This window comes from Lygodium microphyllum, chromosome 4 (assembly GCF_053477565.2).
Source record: "Lygodium microphyllum isolate KBCC chromosome 4, Lygodium_microphyllum_v1.1.10, whole genome shotgun sequence".
NCBI classification, from domain to species: Eukaryota; Viridiplantae; Streptophyta; class Polypodiopsida; order Schizaeales; family Lygodiaceae; genus Lygodium; species Lygodium microphyllum.
In genome coordinates, this window is record NC_141138.1 from 29,031,172 (window position 1) to 29,042,798 (window position 11,627).

An 11,627-nucleotide genomic window follows, 5' to 3' on the forward strand; every position below is an offset into this window, starting at 1 on the left:
ACAAATCTAATTTGAATTTGGAACACTACTCATGTGACCACCTCCCTACAAAATAAACATATATATCAAGTAACTATGTAATTAGACACCAAATTAAAAGGCTTGCAAAAAAATAAAATTTTCGTTTTTTTAGTGTAACACTACACTAGTGCTCCAATGGTGAGCCATTCTAAAGTGGTCTTCAACCACTTTTTAGTTCCTTAAGCACTTAAAAAGTTTATACCATTGTAGATGGACAGATTAATGGTGATAAATATTTCTTGGAGCAATGACTTTGTAGAAAAAAAATTATATACAACAAAAGTAGTATTAGCTTTTCATATGTAATCTGAGGGATAGTTGGAAAATCTATATGATGTTTATACATCTTCTTAGACAAAAAAAAATGCTTTGGGTGCTTATATTGTTATGCTAACATTCTTGATTTTTTGCAACGTGTAGTACTAATACAACCACCACTCTTTCATGGTTGGGTGGATGCCAATGCTAAATTCTATTTTTTTTCTGACCAATCTTTGAATGAACCTTTAAAATACAATAGAAATATTTAGCTAAGCATGAAAAATTATGTTTGAAATAATTGATATTGGTTTATAGCTTACACCATTCATAAATATGGTTGGATATAGTAAAGTAACAATAATTAAAAGCTCATATAATATTGCAATAGAAACCATGATTATACTCGTGCATCTACAAGGGAGGGAGAGAGAGAGAGAGAGAGAGAGATACTACATACTTGATGGCATGGAAATAGTTCAACAATAAGGGGTGTGTGTGTGTGTGTGCAATGTGAGCAAACTATATCTAAATGTGTGTGTCTTTCTTTTGAGTTTTATTTAGTTCATAATGAAATATTTATCCAAGTGTGCCCAGTATTTATGTTGGCTTGGAAAATTTTCTTAGTGAATGGTTTTCCTTTATAAGTGTTTGCCATGCAATGAGTCATTTACAAATCTCCCCATGATACAAGAAATGCCTTCCTCCAAGTCTATAATGTGATACCATATAATTTTAAATAAATATTGCTCCATGACTATTTCTCCATTTAAAAAAATATTTTATCAAATGGAATCCACACATCCATCTTTCAATTATCCAATGTTCCACTTCCATTGTAGGCCTTTCCATCAAATAAATAATTGTTGGTAAATAGTATCATTATTTTTGCCATGTTCATGGCATGACAGGAATGTTCTAGCTTTGATACCAATCATTGATAGCTTAGTTAGTAGTTTGCTATCCTCATGACATCTTAATGATTTCCTCATCTCTATGCAAGAAAATGTTCAATAACACCTATTTCACTAATTTATCATACTTTTAGATTCCTTAATAGGCTTTAATACTAGTCTTGTACTAAAAAAGCCACTTTTGTGACCATTTAGACCCTCTACAAAAAGTTAAATTTGTCTTCAACCACAAAGATTAAGAAGAGATTGTCTTGAGATCAAAACTATCTCAAAAAAAGGTTATCAAGCTAAACCTTTCATGAAAAATACTTTGATATATATATGAGATGCATTCCCAATGAGAGAATTGCAATTAAATAAAAACTATCACCTTTTTCGATAGCTCCAAATAGTGTTGTTGGGTGTTGTTTTGACCAATTTTCATGTACTTTTGAAAATCCAATTTTTTTAGATAATGAATTTTCACTTAAAACTTGTTCCAAACCTTCAATTCCATAGTCAAATATATTAGTATATTTCCATCCAATTTTGGTATCATATGCATGACTTGTTTCAAACTAGTCAAATAGGACCTGAGCCACTTGAGTGGCTTAGAACCATTTTTGTGGCAAAGTACAAGACTAATGTTAAAGTCCATGCAAAATGAATGTACAAATACATTGACTTCTCTATTATCGTACACAATATGCACGATGTGGATATGTACAGTATAGAAAGGGATCAAGCACTAATTTCCAATTCACATTCGTTGAATGTCTATCTAAAGCTTCACTCCACCACACCCTATCCAAATTCTTGGCACTCAAAATGCAATGTAGACATTGACACATTGTAGTTGCACATTTGCTCACATTATATGTCCATTTGAGAGAAGTTAAATCACCTACAAAGTGCCATTCCACTAAATACAAACCAAACCTTTATATAAAGCATCCTCCCATTTCTTAGATTTCTTATAAATTCCAAATTTTGGATTCAACAAAACACCCAATTGAAAATATCATAGTTTTCTTTGTCTACTTGTACCATTACCAAGTATTGTGTGGTAAACGTGGATTGATGTTAAGCTTAACTCAATGATATTATAAAACAAAATCGCTAAGATGCCTCAAAATAGACAAGTGACAATAGATTGTTCTTTGGCAAAACTAGAAATAATTGGGATCATCTTTAGTAATTGGTTGGTTGAGCGATCTACTCATAATAGTGATAGTAACCCTATCCACTTATCTAGATTTCAAAATCTCACTCTTGTTCAATTTAATAGCGAATTTCTTAATGCCATTATATTCTTCATGAATCAATGTTGCCCTTTTGGTAGAGTGTTGCTTCATGTAGAGTGCATTTGTGTGCTCCAAAGCCAAAGTTCACTAGAGCAATTTGATACCAAAAAGAATAGCTCAATAAGTGTTGCATCAAAATGAGTTTAAAATGAACAATCGGAAGGTCTCATCCTTTACACATGAGAACAAACCTAGTACAAGTGAAGTGCAATCGTTATTGGACGAGGTTGTTGTCTCTTATAAAGGATATAGCAAACTCTATAAAGCACTAGCAAGGAAATGCCAAAGTAAAAGGCAAAGAGAGTTTCACTACCAAAACTAATGCAAGTCAAGTTTGCATCCTAGCTGTGAACTCAAAGGTATTGTGGCAAGCTTTGCTCACCACCACCAATACACATTGAAGCCACTTTTGATGTTGGCTATAGGGAGGTAGTCTTCAAAATGTACAACATCATTTTTGTTGACCTTGAAGCTTTGGAAAACCATGCAATCCAAATGTACTTTATATAACAAAAAACACCTCACACCTTAAGCTCACTTCTTCACTCCACTTCCAACTTCCAATTTCTCCATGTTGCTAAGTCACATTCTCCTCTTATGTGACCTCAATCTTGTGTCCGTCGTCCTCAAAAATAATATGCTACTGCACTTTCTCAGTGGTTGATAATTAAAATGTGTGTTCACTTGAAGATGGTAGAATTATAGGCTCTCCTTTGACTAATCAAATTGACAATAGTTGTAAAATAAGTGCTCTCATTTGTAAAGCTAGCAATCGTTGGTGCCATTTTTCTTAAGTATTCAAAAAACTAACAATTTGAGAAGTTAACTAGAAATAAATTGCTTAATGACTAAGGAAGAATTATCGTTTGTATCGAAAAATATCATGAGAAAAATTATTTTTGGAAAATTTAATTATTTAATTATACAAATTTAATTATTTGAAATCTACAATATATTTCTCTAACAAATATCCATACATATCTAGGAACTCGAGCATTGGAATATAGCATGGTATGTACATGAGAAATACTCTTCAAATGCAAAACCAGATGATTTTGGGACTGTTAGGTACCCCAAAAATGAGTATGTATCTCTCCTAATGCTTCTTAAATTGTTAAGCTAAGTTAATCCCATGTGTGAGACGGATGATTAAAGTTGTCGTATAGATAGATAATAATATAAACACCTAAATAAAAGCTTTAAAATGGCCTCAATAGAGGCAAAGTGCATTTTATCAAATCTTATTTCAAGCCAATCATACAATCCCACATAACTACTTAAGCCATAATTATGGGAATATTACTAAATTTCAGCTATTTAGAAGCATGTGACGGATGTGTCCTATCTTTGAGTTATTATCAAAAGCCTTCCAAGAGATGGGGAAAGTTCATAATGAAACACCTTACTAGAATCAAAGTATGGTGAAGGAAGACATCTACACAACTAAAATTTCAAGGTTTGGGGAATTTGGAGTGGGAGTCATCATTGACTCAAAGAGCTAGAAATACATCTATTTTGTTGTCTACTTTGGTACCTTATCTTGTCACTTCTTCTTGTCGGTACCCATTTTGCCGAGCAAAAGTGCTTATTTTCATTGCCCATACTCACCATTTGAGTTACTAACTAGAATGCATCTGTATCTAGTATAGATTTCAATTCAAGTTGACTAGTACCCATTCTTTCTAAGCACCTTTTTTGTACAAGGGTACACATTTGCAATCATAACTAAGCTAAAATAAGAGTTCTTTGTTGTTCTCATCATATTCAACAATGGGAACTATAGCCATCCAAAAGCCTACATGAACAATCATGTGCATTAGCACAACTTGGCTTAATTTTGTATGCAAGTCCTCTTACCTCATAAATATGCTCCACTCCACAATCATACATAATGGTTGAGGGGAGTTAAGGTATTTCCATCCTTATTTACATTCGAACAAATAGGCATGGCCCACTAAACTTGCAACATCTCAGTGGTTGCCTTTGATGTTAGTGAAATTCTAAGTCGTTGTAGAACCCACTTGTCCATTATAGATTATGTTCTCCTTCTTCGCCATTTTACCTCCAACAAGTGCACTTCAAAATTTGATGCTCTTTACTAGAACATGCTCTCATGGACTTCTAACATTAAAACTTTCTAAAATCCAAATGCGCTAGAACAAATTGTATATTGTGTTCCTCTAATCGGGGCTAACCTCTATTATTTCTTGGAAGCTCCATATTCATGTGCCTCAAGCCCACCTTTCCAAAGATTGTTGCATATTGGCAAACATGAACAAGGAGTTTCCAACACATTTGCACAAGATAAAGTCTCACCTTTGCTACAAGTGAACATTATTTCATGGAATGACACAAGAATACCTCAATCCTAGCAAAATGACTTTTTCTCGATGTCTTTCGGCCATGATTGTGATACTCTTAACTTTTCTCATATGAAGAGTAACCATGAATTTCTTTATTGAAGCATTTTTTGTTATGGATCTCCTTTGTAGACCTCCCTATTTCCTCGAGTTTGATATCTATCTCCCTTTTGTTGTTGAAAATTAGTTCTCTTCCAAGTTGTCTCCAAGTAAGGTAAACATGTCATGTATGTATCCTTTCTCAAGATTTGAAATTCAACAACTTCAATTGGCTAGGTGTGTCTTGTATAACCTCTTTATCTATGAAACATAATCCCTCACACAACTTATCACATCATCTCCTGCCACAGAAAGACTTGATTCGCAACATCATTGTAACTTTTTGGCTCAAGTAGGAATTCAAAAATATACACCAAACAAAACTTGTGCCTCAATAATGTTTTGCAAGCTCTTCTATTGTGAAACTCTAAGCATTCATGGCACTATTATACTTGTTTGAACTTTCTCCTCAATATCACCTAACTTTGTGAGACATGACATTTACCAAATTATTGAGTGGACCTAGAACTCTAATTGCCTCATGTTTGCATCCTTATGTAATACTTTCAATCATTGAAGAGATTGGAATCCTCTCCACATGAATAACCCAACATTGGAAAAGTTATTATGCACTCCTTATATTGCAATTGGAGAAGATGGAGAAAACTTTGTTTTCAAGCCCTCTGCGGATATAATCCAAGACCCTTTGTTATGGTCTATCTTGTGCACATCCTTAAGACACCATTGGCATAATTGCTTTTACACTTTGAATAGAGAATCAACCACAAATAGACTATCATCATGACACTTGGAGCATTTGAACTTGGAAGCCATTCCTTTGTGTGTATGCCATCTCATCTTTGTTTTGAAGTGCAAATTGGACATCTCAACAACATATATGGTTGGTCCCTAGGCTAATGACCTCATTTTGCTAAGCAACTTATCAAGGCAATCCCAAGGTACAATGTGAATTGTAACACATATTGGTCATGTGTCACCTCACCTAAGCCATTTACCACAAAGTCTTATAGTTTCTTAAATTCCCTATCATGGCACAAGCAAAGGTATATTTCATGGGTTTACAAGTTGTTTAGCTTGCCTAATTGAGTATGATGTGAGGATTACCAAAAGTGTTGCAAGTGCACATTTCTTATTTCAATCCAACAACTTGTGGCATCATTTTGTAGCTTTCAGTGCACATTTGGAGATTCGAGACCAATAAATGAGAAACTTACCATGCTATGTTGCATGTTTCATCGATAACAAGTTGTAAACTAAGAATTCCAACAAATTAGAGTTCAAAATAGTCCCCCCATAAAAGTTTTTCTACACTAGCTTTGTCTCAAATACTTTCACTACGTTAAATTATTAAGGTAGTAATTATTGATTCAAATAATTTGACAATTTGTAACTAGGTTTCTATATCTTATCAAAAGGTGAATGATTGAGATTTGATAGTTATATCACACTACCGTTTGTGCGCTAGTGCTACTTCTCAAAGCCGTGAAGGACATAAAAACATAAATAACCTTATTGATGATCTTAAGCATATAATTCCTTATTTCACAAGATCATGAACTATGTTGTGTCAATATGGAATATGATTCAAGCACCCCTTAAAAATTACCATCAATAAGGTTTCACACATTGTTTAACATGGACCACATGTTTCAATCATTTGCATCTCATCAAAATTCCCACTGTAATATAAAGAAGTATGATCATGCCACAAACTAGTGTAGAAAACCTACATGTATGTACATGTAACACATAACCTCCTTTAAACTTGTCCATCAAATATAGAAAAGTATTGCAATAAAATGAATTGATTTGAGCATGCAAAAAGCAACAATTTGAGAAGACAAACAATCATTGGAGCTATATGAGCCAAAGGCTTACTTGAAAGGGATAGAACACACATTCTTTGTGAATACTACATATTTTCATATTAAGCTATCATCCCATGAGGCGGAACCACATATTTTCATGGGAGACTATCATCCCGTGAGGAGGAACATTGTGGTGATATTTTGAATTGAGATGTAAGAAAAGAATGATTGACCTAGCATCTATGTTTGGATGTCATGTATTGTTGTTGCATGTGGAGATAAAAACACCTCAAGATTTCAAAATACAAGGGAGTGAAAATATGATGTGCCCTCACCCCAAATGCGAATAATGAAGGGCAAGGTGGTTGGGCATGTGGGGATCAAACACATCGAGATGGCAAGATCCATGGCAGTGAAAGTGTGATGGGTCCTCACCCCAGATGTGAATAATGAAGGGTGAGAAGCATCGTGCAAGGCGGTCGGCAAGGACTATGTGACAACTTTGGAGGAAGGACACCATCACATGGGGGCAAAAGCCTAGAAAAGGGTGTGTACAAAATATCAAAATCAGTCCCTCTCTTTTTCCCTTCAAAAGGACTTTGAAGGTAGTTGGTGGTCCTTGGGTAGGGGAATCTTGTTTTATGGAGAGTACCTCATACGGTTCCTTACAAAAGGGGTGTGCTCACACCAACGAGGGTAAAAACGCTTGTGTGGCAGGGCCCCCACATGCAACCGGCCTTTCTGACCCAGCTTTTCCAAACATTGCTTTCTGCCTTTGCCAATCCAATCATTTCACCATTTTAATTTTCACCCCACTTCAGCAAATGACTTTAGGAAAATAAAAGGCAAGGGGACACTCTGCCCACGTGCATAATCTCACTCGGATCATCCATCAGAGAATACAGATTGTCATCTAACTTGAATCTCGATTCCCTTTCATTTCTTGATTTTGTTCTGACGGCACACACACACACACACACTCTCTCTCTCTCTCTCTCTCTCTCTCTCTCTCTCTCTCTCTCTCTCTAAACCACAACTTCCTGATTGCCATCCACCACCTAACACTAGCAAATCTCATGTAAAATCTACACCCCCACAGCCATTTGGAAGGTGGCACGTCACCACCTTCAACCTTTGCTTTTTTTAAACCTAGATTGCCATATCTTTGCTCCACATTTCAGCCTTGGATACTTACCTGTACGGTATTTGTCCAAATTAAATAAAATTTCAGACAGATTAAGCTTGTGTTTTCCCTTCCCAATCATGAAGGGTAAGTAGAACCCACTTGCACTCATCAGAAAGCAGGCCTGACCAGGACCTTGAGCCACCAATAGCTCGGGTTTCTGGTCAAATGTGCGAGTGGGTTGCCTGATTTATCCAAGACACATGCAATGACGTTAGGCATAGTTAAGTGCCTAATTGGCTAAGGTGGCCAAAAGTAGAAAAGGCACATCCAATAATGGCCAAATCAAATGGCACATCCTTCTTTCTACCAGTGACAATGTAACATATAACATTCTTACAAGAAGCATCTTCTGCTGTGCTTATCATCATCAGTTCTAGTCCCTTGTATAAAACAATCTCCTAGTAGTCTCTTGCTGCTATTATCCCTGATATCTACAGCATCATCACTCCAATGGCCACTCCATGCATCCTCATCACCCTCATTTTGCTTACAGCATCCTGTCTTCAATCCTCTACCATTGCCAGTAGCATTGATTCTCCTCCTATTCCATCTCCAGCTGATAGCAGCAGTCTCACAGCCTCAATAACAAGAAAATTGGTATTCCCAGATTTCAAAGATGAGGAGAAAACAGATGCCCTCACCCTTTTGGGAAGTGCTGCAGTCGATAGAAACTCAGGTGTCATCAAAATACCAGGTTCGCCAAGTCACTCTCCTCAAGACTTGGCTTATCAGGCAGGCAGAGCCCTCTACAGTTTCCCTTTCAGGATGATGGATCCAGCAACAGGAACAACCTCCTCCTTCCATACCAGCTTCTCGTTCAGGATAACCAAACTAGCAGAGCACCCGAATGGGACCAGTGGCAGTGGATTGACATTCCTCATTGTGCCAGATGAGTTGACTGTGGGGAGGAATGGTGGGTGGCTAGGCATGATGAACGATGCTTGTGATGAGACATACAAGCCATTTGCCATAGAGTTTGACACATTCAAAAACGAAGAGTTCCAAGACCCCAATGATCATCACATCGGGATCAACTTTGGCAGTATCATCTCCCATCAAACAGCAGATCCCTCTCAGGCAGGTGTCACTTTCCATGATGGTACCACCGTCTGGGCTTGGATTAGCTATGACAGTGGCAAGAAGTTGGTAGATGTCCGTATGGCCAAAGATGGGGATGCTAAGCCATCAACTCCTCTACTATCTTCTCCTCTGGACTTATCCAAAATCTTCAAAGAGTACATGTTTGTGGGCTTCTCAGGATCTACTGGGTCCAATGCCCAAGTGCACAATATACTCTCATGGCACTTCTCTTCAGACAGCACTGGTTTGTTGAGAATGCCAAAAGATGAAACTTGTGTAAAGAGACTTTTGCCCAAACTTGTGCCCAGCAAGAAAAAGGCACCCAGTGCTTTTATTATATTTTGCTTGGTCATTCTAATTGCAGCTCTTGCCTTCCTCAATCTTGCTTGTGTGAGGAGGAAAGAAGACAAAGGACCTGGTGCAAAGCTGCCCCGGTTAGCACCAAGGCCTCTTTACAAACCCAGAAAATTCTCTTTGGTGGAACTACTTGAAGCCACAAGGCTGTTTAATGAGGGAGAAATTCTGGGCTATGGCAATCAGGGCATGTTCTTCAAGGGACATTTGACAGATGGGTCACTAGTAGCAATCAAGAGGTTCTATCCAGATTTCTTGCAGCAATCATGCTCTGATCAAAGAAGAGTGATAAAGGAAATAGGGGCTCTATCCCGTTTACACCACCCTAATTTGGTCTCCCTGAGAGGCTGGTGTGCAGATAAAGGGGAGCTGCTTCTTGCTTATGACTACATGCCTAATGGTAGCCTTGATCAGTGGCTCTCCTCCAAAGTGGTTTTCCCCTGGGTAAGAAGGTACAAGGTTGCAAAGGAAATAGCAGGGGCTTTAGCCTTTCTACACTCAGGATTGGAGAAGCCAATTCTGCACAGGAATGTGAAAGCAAGTAATGTGCTGCTAGATGTCACATTCAGAGCACGACTTGGGGACTTTAGTCTTGCAAAGTCCAAAGGGTCCACAAAGGGGGGTAATATGGATTGGTCAATCCATCAGCAGGAAGGTAGTAAAGCAGATGCAACTACAGTAGATGTTTATTGCTTTGGGGTTATGCTGTTTGAGATAGTCACAGGAAGAAGCTCTCTAGGAGTGCAAGAGCTGGAAGGGGATGATGAAGAGAAAGAGGTGGACTTAGTAGAATGGGTATGGACATTGCATGAGAGAGGGAAATTGATGGAAGCCATTGATGAGGACCTGGTAACTGGGGCTGGAAGGTATTATACTTGGGAAGAAGAGGTAGCCTCAGTGATTATGATAGGCTTGCTGTGCACCATGGAAGATTCCTCTGCAAGGCCTTCTATGTCTGAAGTAAATAAGTACCTGTATGGAGAGGCATCACTACCAGAAGTGCCTACATCAAGAAAACCTGTTGCCATATATCCTGATCACAGCCCAGATTATTACCCTTGCCATACCTTCGCACTGTGCAGCCCTCTTGAGCTTCATATTAGCAGTAGTTTCTCTTCACACACACATAAAGAAAGCCTCCCCCATAACCCAAACACTAAAGGCTCCTCAACTTAGGCTGATTAAGTGGGCTCTGAAAATTTACTACGCTGATATACAAGTGCCCTTATGTAGAGTAACAGATGGCTTTAGAAGGATTGATCAGTCTCCTGTTTTCTGGGAAATGATACATGTCCACCTTGAATATGTTGATGGATTGTTGTACGTTTTGTAATCACATTCATCTCCTCTTACCTAATAAGATTAGTCTTGATAGAACAAACATCACAAAGTAGTTCTCAAAAATCTGTTGAAGCTCTCCAGAAGAATGCATTGGAGAAACACTGCATGAACATCATGGCATTTCTACAATTAAAATACTCTGATACAAATCTTGTTCAGCAACACCACATGGTCGCAACATGTAATCACAACAGGTAATCACACAGAACCAAAACATGCTATCTCAAAAAATCACAGCATCTACCAAACATGTGTATTCTTACGTTCATGCAGGCCTTGAGTTAGGGCACAAGAGCACACTCTCTTTTGAATTTCTAGTTCTCGACCATGATAAAAATTGGTATGTTTGCATGCATTAACAATGACAAAAGCTTTGTATTAGCAACCATTCTTTAGCAATCTCAATATGTATGGTGTTGGCTTCATCAGCTGCCACAGGCTTTGTGGATCCAGAATGTATCAAGAGACTCTCTTGTTATAATTTGCTTCTTCAGATCACTCTTTTTGCACATTTTCCAAAACTACACAACAGAATGATTCTTCCACACACAGCAACCCCCCCAAAAGAACAAAACAAACCATCAAATAAACTTCTGTCAGGTGTGTTTCACAAGTCACAGTCTGAATATTCCCTTGAATCATCCATATAGCATCATTAGTGGGGTAACTGCACCAAACCTTCTCCACAAATTATGCCTTTTGCAAGTTTTCAGTGATCAAGAAGCACAAACTGTCCTAGTTCAAAATAGAAATTATTCTCGCGCATCCACTATGCCCCATCTGCTGGTTCACTCCATGCTGGTCACATACATTAGAGTCCAATTAGTACTGCCTGGTGTTAGTTTACTAGTCGAACTTAAAAATCTTAAACATATGTCCAATGCTACATCCAATGAAAAAGAATTTATTCAAGAAAGTAACATTATGAAAAAAGAATCAAGATTCATTATTTACCTCGATCA

General features: G+C 37.5%; 1 protein-coding gene across 1 annotated transcript; it reads left to right on the plus strand.

The window, feature by feature from the left end:
- The first annotated feature begins 7,949 nt into the window (after window positions 1–7,949).
- LOC148036902 (putative L-type lectin-domain containing receptor kinase S.7) lies at window positions 7,950–11,146 on the plus strand. Its single transcript, XM_087675826.1, has one exon. The coding sequence runs from the start codon at window positions 8,341–8,343 to the stop codon at window positions 10,498–10,500; it is 2,160 nt and encodes a 719-aa protein (XP_087531952.1). The 5' UTR covers window positions 7,950–8,340; the 3' UTR covers window positions 10,501–11,146.
- The last annotated feature ends 481 nt before the right edge of the window (window positions 11,147–11,627 follow it).